Raw genomic sequence first — 12,041 nt, forward strand, 5'->3', positions numbered from 1 at the left:
TTTTTTTATTATCAATGAAGCTAAAAATGTTGTAGCTCAAGGGGAACAGGACTTCCAAGGACAAGTAAGTGACCATATACTGATAAAAATCCTCTTTTTTAACACTGGTAATTGTATGTTTTTTATGTTAATTGCTTCTCAACACTATGAGCCAAGTGATCTGCACTTTGATTAACATCTCAGGCACAAAACACCACTTTCTAAATAAAATATTTTCTGAAGGAATAACTACGGAACACAAATTAGTGAATATAATCATTTAATTATTCCACTGTGATGCAAGAATGTACAGGTAGTTTCTCTCTGAAGGTATAAAAATCTTCTTAAATAAGCAGTTTCATGTTCTGAAATTATTAATCTGTTACAAACCCTGACGACAACAAATCCCTTAGAGCCAACAAAAAAAATAAAAATAAAAATAAAGTTAGCAATACAAATCCAGCAGATTGCAACCTGACATAAGAAATGTTTTCCAAATTTCAAAGTATTGCTCAATAATCTTTAAAAAAGAATATTTAAATCCATAATTTGGACACAAAATAAACATTGTTCTGAAATTATATATATAGATATGTACATAAAAACATTATAGTCAAAAAGGCATTGGTTTAATCTATTTATTAGAAAGCTGTTAGAATGTACGTGGGTCCTTTCTGCTTCTGCAGACTGATGACTGATCTCTGTTTTGTCTTCAGTTTTTTTGGGGAACCTGCTTCTGGTGCAAAAATAAGAGTCTGTAGAATCTGAAAAAAAAACATAAATTACCATGTAAGCAAAGACCTGTACTGTACAAATCAATTTTGTTACATGCTAAGATTGATTTAATTTTTATTTAACAGGTTAAAAATGTTTTGAAATCATGTCCCAGTACTTTCCTCTGGCGGTTGACACAAGGCTTTTCTTTAAAATTAATGAGAACGCTTTATAAGCATAGCATTTGCCAAAGGCAAAATCTATTTATTACACAGGAATTCACAAGGAAGTTAAAATATGCACAACAAAAGAAATTTTAAAGGAATTGCTTTAGAAAGTACAACTTTATCATAAAGTGCAAGAAACCATTTTAATTGCAGGTAGATTTACTGTATTAATAATAATGAGAACAATTATTCAAATTTAAGAAGCACAAAGCAATTATAATAACTCATGTTATTGCTGTTTTTGTTAATAATATTTCCTTCTCATCCCGAAAATTCCAAAAGCACTTTAGATGTGGCATTCTTTAAACACTGAGGTCCAGCGGCCACCTAGGTGACATACAGCAGACATTATGTACCAGCAACTCCACCGCATAGCACATGGGCGGAGCGGTGGCTCTGTGGCTAAGGATCTGCGCCTGTGACTGGAAGGTTGCCGGTTCAAATCCCGCGACCGGCAGAGGAATCCTACTCCGTTGGGCCCCTGAGCAAGGCCCTTAACCCTAACTGCTCCAGGGGCGCCGTACAATGGCAGACCCTGCGCTCTGACCCCAAGCTTCTCTCCCTGTCTCTGTGTCTGTGTCTCCATGGAGAAAAGCTGGGGTATGCGAAAAGACGCATTCCTAATGCAAGAAATTGTATAGCCCTATTCTTTATTATAGGGCTAATAAAGAAACATTATTATTAACATTAACATAATTATCATGCAGAGAAATGAGAAACTGCTCCGGTTGAACTACTGAATCTAGCCTGGCAACGGAGCAAACAATCTTATGGCAACCAAATAGTCAGAACTCCAGCCTCCCATCTGAAGGACAGCACTCCTAAGTAAGTGTACCCTATCTTTATCCTGGAGGATTAGAAATTCTGTTCTCTACATCATGGAGTTCATAACAGACGTTTGGGAGGAAGGATACAACCTTATCACAAACTGTTCTGCTTGCCTTTCGGTATATCTACCGGTATATCGTAAACTCTTGCAGCAGCTTCCTGGCTCAATCCTCACTATAGTGAGGGCAGGTTCCCCCCTAATGCCCTCATTCCATCAGCTTGGCAATTACTCTATTTATATTTTGTCCCTTAATGGCACATTAATTAGGATCTAACCAAACTTCTGATTTGAAAATCTGTCTGATTGTTCTAAAATGAATTTTGAGACATTATTGTACAAACAGTTGTGGTTTATAGGCACAATCTCACGTTTCAGTTTTGCAGTTATCTGATTATATACTGTTTGTATTATATATATGAAAGAATAAAGCAAATTGCTTCGACTATTGGGTTGCTGTTGGATTAGTCAGTTTTCCCCATCAAAGTCAATATTATTTGAAGAAACTCAGGTTTTAGGTATTATTACTAACATGTGCTCCTCAAACCAAACTAAAAAAGAAACAGCAGGGATCCTTAGCCCTTAGCAGCTATTTCAGATAAAAATAGAATCTACCACTAAATATGGGGAGCAGGAACACTTTTATAATATTTTAATAATAAAAAATGTTTACACAATTTAAACATGTTAAATTCCTAGTGCAGCATTTATGGAACAATTCATGCAGGCAACAATGAGACATTTAAATAACACATGCACTCTTTATTATAAGCCTGCACCAGCCTGATAACCAGAGCCTGGTAACCCCCAGGCAACAGAGCCTATAAACCCCTTGAAAAATGTTCAACACACAAGCACAGCACAGGGAACACGTACACAACTTTAGGGTGGATACGGGTCTCGAGAAGAAAACAGGGGTAAATATCAACCAACCAAGTACAATTTCCTACAAAAACACTATTTACATAGCTAAGGTTAGCTAGCTGTGAGCCTGGGAGCCCTAACACCATCTCCAGACAGTACCGTGACAGTGGTTCCCAGCCTACTCTGCGGTACATTCTACTTATCCAGGTGTGCTTCTGCCAAGACACCATGTGAGGGCGCTACAGTAATAAATAAATACTACAGTAAAAGTTCACCACCTGAAATGTTATCACCAGCATGCCTCTTAGACACATTCGTGTCACCTTGTCCACTCATATTTACAACAATGCAGAAGATTTAGTGAAAATAGCAGAAGAATTGAGGAGCACCTCCTAATTAGCACTTCCAAAAAAAAAGCATGTGGGACAACTGAGCATCATGTGTATTCCTCCCCGGACCACCGCGTTCAGTTGTGTTACTCCACCATGCAAAATGTAAACATGCCATAGATTAAACCGCATATAAGCAAACATGAGTTTTGCGTTATACAGGCATCTGTCCCCTACTTACCAAATGCGTATGAGCCAATTCTCGTTTTGGAAACTTGCATAATGGCAGAGATCAGTGTATTTTTTTTCACATATTGGATGGGTCCCACTTGTCAAAAGAATAGAAATTGTGCTGTTTTAAGCATCCGAAACTATCACCGGAGTCTCTAAGGGTCTGTCTGGAAGCTGGTTTTATCAATTATTTTATAAAGCTGCATAGTGTGAAATCCTTGTTATGCACAAGCCCATCAAATTCAGGAAAGTCAGGCATTTCCTAGACAGATAAATCTGAGGTCTCCTTAAGGTATGTAAGGAAGGTTACAAACAGTGGGAGGCTATCTAGTCATGTTTCTAGTAGAGAGCTGATCTGAGGATCTCTTTCAGCTGTTTCTTGAAAAAAGACAGTATATCAGCTTCATACCAGAATTCACAACCCTTTGTGTGAAAAAAGTGCCTCTTGCTCTTAAATGCCCTTGTCCATAAGGGTCTATCTAAAGTTCAATATCCACCACCCTTTTTGAGTGTCAAAAACAATTAAAAAACAACCAAAGATGGGAAAATATATTTACTGGTGAGGTAAACGTCCTTGAAAAACAGGACAGAAGGACATGCCTCAAAGGGTCACAATATTTGTTATCACATTACTAGGAACACAGAAAAAAATTCACTAAGGAATATTGATGGGGAAAAAGTGTAAGGTACCTTTAAAACCACTTGGGACATCGAGATAAAAAAAAAACAAAGGTTGTTTTTGTGTGTACTTGAATAAAACATATATTTAATGTTTTCAGTGGCAGGTGCTTAGAGAGAGAAAAATAAGCAGATTGTAAAGTCACTATGTAAAGTAGTAACTGTTGGAATGCCAAAGAACAGTGATTCTAAATATCCAAAAAACAAAAGTCTAATCATAAAACCCTCCCCATTTTCATTAACAGTTGGTGAAAGTTCAGATTAGTTTATGTAACTTCTCACAAAACATCTCTCATGTCGGCTGCTTTTGTTATACTTTTTGGATCTGTTGAGCTTCTAGGTATCGCCCCATGTACTGAATCAACAGATAAATAGAAAACAGATTCCCAAATTTAAAATTAGTAGTATCAGATCATTTAAAAACCCATTCATAGAAACCTGTGAATAGGGTTAAATATGACATTCAAATTCAGGGTGTTAAGGTGATCTGACAGCGTCAAGCATGCAGACACCTGTGGCATCTTCTGTGGTATAACAAAATTTACCAGATTATTACCAAAATTTATTTGCCAGATCCCATGAAGTAAACATTTTCAAAGAAAATGGTGGTGATTTATCCACTAGCATGACTTTTATATGCTTAGAGACTATTACTAAAAAACACTTTGAAGAAGCAACAGAGATGCATGAATGTCACTGGTTAAGGAATTCAACTAATGGGTTGGGTAGAATACAAGACCCTATGGAAGTACTAGGATATGGGATGAAATGGGTGGTTTGGAGATGATGTCTGTATAATTAGCCTAAAGAGGGAGTTTTGAGAGATACTGTTACGGGAATTAATAACACAAAAATACAAAATTAATGGTTTTAATCTAATCAGCTGCTGGGTCCGCTAATGTGTTTTTCTGTGTTCAAGTAATTTTTTAATATTGTTAATTGCTCCCTGAACTAACAGTAATGCATCTGAATCTGTAATTGCTCAAGAATTAATGGAATCCTTCACTGAAACACAAGAGTTAGAATTAAAGAATATTTTAAGATTGCTCTGACAATTTCTCAAGGTACCCATGAGGACAGTTTAAACTTATTTTAAAACATCCCATGTATAATGTCTAATTACACAATAATGACCAATCCAAAGTCTATGAATCTGTAAAATCCTTTTGCCCAGAAGCAATTAAGCCATCGAACAAACAAGGGTCATATACATTAAACAATTGTTAATGTATATTATCTTTAATGGACACTTTTCACCACCTAACAGGTCTACATTCCCCCCCGAGACAAAAGGAATGACCTACATTGTAAGGCCCCCACCTCTTTTCTCCCAATTCCACAAAACAACAACAATAATAACAATAACAATAATCATCATCAATAAAGCTCCTTTCCAAACCCAAGGACACTGCAATAATCTTCCAAGTAAAATGTCCCAGTTTTTGCTGCCCCTATTTTGGGCAATAAAATAAAAGATGGTGGGTGAAGCTGTGACTCTGGCAGAATGGAAGAATGGCACTGAAACTGCAGCAAAAAAATCTGTTTTTTTGCGAGATAGTCAACAGTGTACCCACAGGTTAGAGCCGGATGTACGAAAAGGTCTGTGTCAGACTGTGCAGTCCATGCAGCATGCATCTGAACAGAAAATCCTTCATTCTGATTACAGAATGGCCCTGTCGTTACCTTGATTAGCCTGACACTGGATTAAAATATGAGCAAAAGATTATAATGCCTACAGTTGAATGCTGGAATGATGTTTTTAAATGGCTATTTATCAGCAATACAGCTGGCCAGCATTATTTGCTGGCAGGTTATATTTCCCCATAGGTTACAGACTGCAAAGGTATTATTCACATAGTAGGAGACACACCGGGCTGTGTGGGGGGAAAAATGTATTTTCTAAATGTTTTCAAATCTTTCTCTTGTAACTCTTTTTATTGAAGTAAAGTTTACCAAGGGGAATGACTATGGCACAGGGCCATAAAAGAACACCTACAGAAGCTGTGCCAAAAGGGCAGGTTTTAGGATGATCAGAGAAAGATATTACTGGCTACCTTCTGGCACTGGTTTGTTTGTTTGTTTTTCTTAATTTACAGGGATACAGTTACAGTCTAACTTTCTAAAAATATAAGATATAATCATTAATTTTTCTCTTTTAAATGCAACAAACGGAAGTCCTCTATAACAATGACGTATCGCTCACTTTAGAGAGGCAGCTGATCATGAAAGAGAAAGCTGGCTACAATCGAATACAGTTCACAAGATATTTTGGTATTTGTCACAGTGTTTTGTTGTGCCATGGTTTGTATATATGAAACATGAGACTGAAACCTGCTTCCACACTATGTACAGTAGGTAATCAGAAAGGCATAGCTGGTAAAGTAGAAACCAGGTAGCTTTTCAGTCTGGTTATACTTGATCAATTACTTTATGCTAATAGACTTATAGACTTGTTTAAGGACTACTGATAGACTTGTTTGCAATAAAACAAAGAACCACAGAAGGGCAATGAGAACAGGAATAAAAATGAAAAGTGTACAAATCTGCATTTACTTGCAAAACTGGTACAACATTGGGGAAAATGGTCAAAGTAATCAGTCTTTCCTGTGATCTTGGATTAATTTGCAATCCTTTCAGGGAGACAAGAATTGTATTTGTTCAGCAGAAACTTTTAAGCAAGGCTCTTAGAATTTCACAGTCAAAGTAGGGTGACCAACTCACCGAGCATTCAGGTGGAAACCTCATGATGTCAATCAAGCCCCTCCACTGAAACTGATCTGAAGAATAATTAAAAGTAATCAACACACAGGCTTCTAGCTAATTATAAAATTTGCCCAGAGAGAGAATGAAAATTATAATCATACTACAATAGATGTATTAAGGTGAAAATTCAAAAGGCTGATAATTAAATCTAAAGTGATCAAAAGAACAAAACGAATCAATATATAACAGAGAATTGAAACAAGAATGAAATCATTAATAAAATTTAAATAATTTTAACATACAATGTTTCTATCTTACCTCCTCTAATCTCCTTGAAGAAAATAATGAAAATGAAACAAAGAACAAAACTACTTTAACCTAGGGCTGAGCGATATGGCCTAACATTTATATCACGGTATAATTTTAATTTTGGACAGTAACAATATATGTCACAATATATAATTTTTTCTCATAATTTCAAAAGAATATGCTTTAAAGAGAGTACAAGACTTGGATAGTAAGCTTTTATTGCCTGGAGTTAACTATTGGGTTATTGTTAACTGTTGGTTAGCTACTGTGCGGTTAATATTTTAATTTCAGTGAACTGAAGTAGAACATTTTAGGAACATTTTTGTTTTGCAGAACTGAAACAATACAATAAACTTACGAACATGAATTAAATAAATATGAAATACTTCAAATAATATTCTTAAATATAAACTTAAAGATGTTATACTTCTTAAAACAAAACAGTTGGCAGATTTCTGCTACCGTTTTCTGCTCATGGTCCGACTTTTTAAATCTGAACCATTTCCTAACAACCAAAGAAGCCCCCTTCTTTCCAACAATTGCGTCCCTTGTTCCCGCCTCACAAACGCCGATTCTCTCCGTTTCTCCGAGTATTTGTGTTTGCAGACGGGCACGCCGAACACGTGCGTTTGTTTTCACGGAAAAGGGAAGATGACGACGCGGGTTTTTATTTGCTGCAATGACCTCAGATGCGTCATAAACCGGATATCTGAACAACAGAGATCAATAATTCTGAACCGATCAGTTTTCCAAATATCAGCAAGATGAAGATTTTCAGAATTATATAATTGGAGCTAAACTACAGCAGAATTTTAAACTTTAAACTGGTCAATAGCAAAATTTGCAGCACAATCTATGTGAACATCAAAATCCATTCTCTACCGGTATAAACGATATAGCCAAATCCATACCGTGGCACATATTTCTACCGGTATACCATCTATACGCGTTATACCGCCCACACCTACTTTAACCTAACTCTAGATTAAAATTATTTCCATAGTAAACATACTGTGAAAAGTTGGAAACCTATTTTTAAAAAATCGTATTATCAGAATACTGAAAAATTCTTAAAAGTTATTTTACTAGATTTAATATCTGGGTGTAGAGCTACAATCTTCATAAACTAGTACTAATTCTAGTGAAATATGTACAATTCTAAAACAAAATTTTGCATGACTACATTACACTTCAATGCTCTTGAAGCAGGTATGAGATTATACGGTATAAAAAAGATACAGTTCTGCTACATTAATGTACATGCATGCAGAGTACAGCACAAAACCCCAAATAACTATTACTGAGGAATTCCCATAACTCTTTATAATAATTTATAACTACGTACAACATAGTAATACATACAAGAGCTGACAACCAATTTTGACAAATAGTGTAAAGCATATTTAGATAGGATTTCTTTTCTTATGAAATATCAGCCTTGTAGCATATTCTGAAATAGCTTTAACTGCCCTTATTATGGGGTGTTTCATAATTGGTCAATGTGTTGCTTACTTGTATAGTTTTCATATTAGTTTCAATTGTGGTTACATGACTGACATCTAGATTTCCCACTAAACTAAATGTACATGTTCATTCTGGAGAGCCACAATTATAAGGCAACACTCATGAACAATTTCTGCCTCTCCACTTTTTCTCATGTGCGAGAAAACGCACTCAACAGAACAAAAGAGATTTTTGAAGGAGTATCAGTTCTGAATCACCAAACAGTTCAAGCAGCCCACTGCAGCATAAGCCGACAACGTCTAACTCTTCTGACACCTGGCCAATAGAAAAACAGTGTACTTTTAAAGTAATTAGGACTCTGGTGCATCATGGGATAAAAAAAGATTCATGAGCACCTAATTACTATGTTTTCCTATGAGCCTGTAACTGTGCAATGTTCTCCTACTTTAGCTGTGGGAGAACACAATCTGGAAGCGTGCATCCCGTCAAATGCAATCTCACGTATGACACATTCATTTTCAACTTAGGACGATGAACGTGTCTGAACTGAGAATGTGTCTGAATGAAAGCTGTTTTGGAAGCAAAACAAATTAATTTCTTTCAAAAAATAGACTGACACAAACCTGTTTCACCATATGTTTGGGGACACAAAAATTGAGACATTTTGAAGGATATTTATTGTAGAGCAGAAGAAAAAAACTGAAGAAGCCAAAATTATGCATTTAGGCAAGGGAAAGATAGTAATATGTGATTTTGCATCATATTCAAGGAGAAAAAGTCAAGATAATAACTTTGACATTTTAAGACTTAATACCTACATTGAACTGCTCTTGTACACTTAAGGTTTATAAAGGGGAAACTGCACAACAGATCATGATTTCCTGGGCACCAGAAGGTTCATTTTAATGACTGTTAGAAAATCCAGTTTCAAAATGGAGTTTAGCTTGTCCGTCTATTGAATTATGCTAATATAAAATTAGCTAGACACCCTTTAGACTGAAAGTCGAAGCATGCGGAAGGCAGAAAGAGGAGGCAAATTCTATAAACCCTGTAGGTTTTTAAATATGTATAAAATCTTCAGCAAAAGCCCTGCAAAAACGTGGCTTTTTGACAGGACATTTTGACCCCTATCTTTTAAGACAAATGTTAAATATTTTATGGCAGGCTTTATTAAGGCAGCCCAAGGTGCAATACTCATCGTGTCCAGGAAACCAATTTGAATGGAGATATTGGCTCACCTCAGCATGCAACTTTCAATTGGAGCAAACTGCCTCATGACATCCCAGATCTGCTTACGGATATGAAGGCAAGCTTCACTCTACAAGATTCTAAAAACCTTTTGTCTACTGCGTAAAAAAAAAAAAAGCAAGTCAAACACTTCCAACTGCCTAACACATCAGAGTGCCAGTTTTCACAGCACTGTTCACTTTATCCCTGTGGTGCCCCTCACCTTCTCCGGGTCCTATGTGTTGGCTTTGTTCTCTATGCTCATGTCCTGTGTCGATTCAGCGGCCCGCGCCAAACCGTCTGCCATGAGTGCTTCCTCCAGCTTCTTCCGTACCTGCTGCACCCTCTCCTCTTGTTTTCTATAATCAAAGCACAGGTCCCTCCATGACTCCCGGTGTCCAGGTGTGCCGCACACATTGGGCACAGCTACATGTACATGTACATGGATTCTCTAAGATGTGCAGGTCTTATATGTCCCATTAAAGCAAAAACATCTATGACATGATGAATGGACATGGGTCCACACAACTTAAACATTGCAAAACTGCACCGTTTCAAAATATATAAATACACACACACATATGTAGAATATTTAAAGCTGTGAATGATCAAAAAAATCAAACAAAGGTAGCATTCTTGCAATATGATAAGGTTTCGGTAATATCTTTCTTTAAAAGTTTATTATAAAGGTCTTTAATAAAGACATTTAAAGGCTCTTTATAAAGAATTCTGCTTCTTTAAAAGTTTTAAATATCATCCCCCTCAGACCTCTGCCCTATTTTTTTCTAAGTAGGGTTGGGGAGAGCTTTCCATCTTATAGGTACCTGTCTTCATGTCCTGTCATACCCTGAGTAATTACAGAAGAGGGTGTTTCTGGAAACAGTTAAATCACTGGTCATTAATATGTACTGATACTGTATGAATCAGTGGGTAGGAAAACAAAATCAAACTACAACTGCTCACGCAATGACATATTTGCTATGTCTACACATCAATCAACCTCCCCCACTTCCAAAAGTATTTACATAAAACCTAGATCTACAAGAGCCTGGGTGCATTTGGCTGCTCAATTGTGATGTTTGGCATTGGACTTTTAACATGCAATATGTATCAGAAAAGGTATAAGTTTTAGTATCATTAGTCTCAACATACAGCCTAAAGTCAACTTCTGATAATTCAAATTCAGTCTGAATGCCTGACATGTTAAAATATTTATATCTTACCTCTTCAATACATTTCTATAAAAAGAACATTGGCATTCTCCCTAAATAGATAAACTGTAAGTTGCTTTTAAGTATATATTGTATTAGCTCATGAGATTACATCCATTTACCTTTGGGAAAACAAAATAAGTTTTAAAAAATTCACAGCTTAGGAACTACACCAGATCTTTATACAACATATTTTCCATATTATCAAAAGACTAAAGCTGAAGTATACAATTTCAGGTTTTGCTAAATATTTTACTGGAAAATCCAAAGAATAAAAAATGGAAAAAAACAGCTACATATCTTGTTAACGGACTCTGAGCACCCTTGGTTAATGAGGCTGCATTTCTGTTAACAAGTCTGTAAACTATGCTATGTACATTTCTGTTAACAAGTCTGTAAACTATGCTATGTACATTTCTGTTAACAAGTCTGGACGAACCAGGGATTTTGGCAAGCAAAGACATTATACTTCCCAAAAAAATATTATTTCTACTCATAATGGATGCTTGATATATTCAGCTATGAGGCAGTATGACTACGCTTCTAGTGCCTTCTAGTGGAACATCAAATTAGTACTTTTCTACTCTTCACCTCTGAGTAAATTTAGCAACAGAAAAGTATATGGTTCCTATAATTAACACATTCTGCATAACATTCACATGGCTCATTCCATCTTTATTACATAACACATCTCCTTGAACTGCTCTAAAATGAACTGCATAATATACTGTAATATTATTGAAAGTATTTGAAAAATATCTATAAACATTTCAGAATTCAAAAAACATACTGTGTTTTTTTTTTAAATCCAAACCCTCTGGTAAGGAGTCCAGAGGCCTAAACACTATTTCATTCTTCTGCCCACTGTGAGTGCCCACTGCTGCCCCCATTGTTACTGTGAGTCAAAGGACAGCGCATGCCTTGAGAGAAAAACAACTTGGGGGTTGAAAGGTCACTATGAAACTATTCTATAGTCACTTATGTGAGTTTTTAAAAGGATGATACCCAAATATGGTCACTGAAGCACTTTTTTTAGAAAACGATATTTAATGGAAATGAAATACGTAATATAAATCTACTGCACAGCCCAATTAACAAGTGCCCCAGATATAAATCAGAGAGCAGACAATGAGGTCTAATAGCACCGGTTTGGGTGCTGAGTCACTTGCAGATTCTTCACAGAAAATCCATCGAGGTTTCTTTTGTTAAAGGATTTGAAATCAATTCCTCCGGATCTTAAGAATCAAAGCACAGCCTCCATATAAAACAAACCTGAGAG

The 12,041-nt window shown here is 36.1% G+C and overlaps 1 protein-coding gene across 4 annotated transcripts in view; it reads right to left on the minus strand.

Moving 5' to 3' along the window:
- Window positions 1-242: 242 nt before the first annotated feature.
- mbd2 (methyl-CpG binding domain protein 2) overlaps window positions 243-12,041 on the minus strand; it is a 56,101-nt gene continuing 44,302 nt past the window's right edge. The window contains exons 6-9 of one of the 4 annotated variants that reach the window (XR_001480383.2): window positions 9,775-9,910; window positions 9,563-9,670; window positions 6,570-6,625; window positions 243-743 (exon numbers count right to left, since the gene is read on the minus strand). Coding sequence is in view for 2 of the 4 variants with exons in the window: in XM_015363536.2 (XP_015219022.1) it covers window positions 9,787-9,910 (124 nt within the window). In the remaining 2 variants the exon portion in view is untranslated. The remainder of the gene's footprint in view (window positions 744-6,569; window positions 6,626-9,562; window positions 9,671-9,774; window positions 9,911-12,041) is intronic. The other 3 variants (XR_001480382.2, XM_015363536.2, XM_015363543.2) reach the window with 3 other exon arrangements.

This window comes from Lepisosteus oculatus, chromosome 3 (assembly GCF_040954835.1).
Source record: "Lepisosteus oculatus isolate fLepOcu1 chromosome 3, fLepOcu1.hap2, whole genome shotgun sequence".
NCBI lineage: Eukaryota > Metazoa > Chordata > Actinopteri > Semionotiformes > Lepisosteidae > Lepisosteus > Lepisosteus oculatus.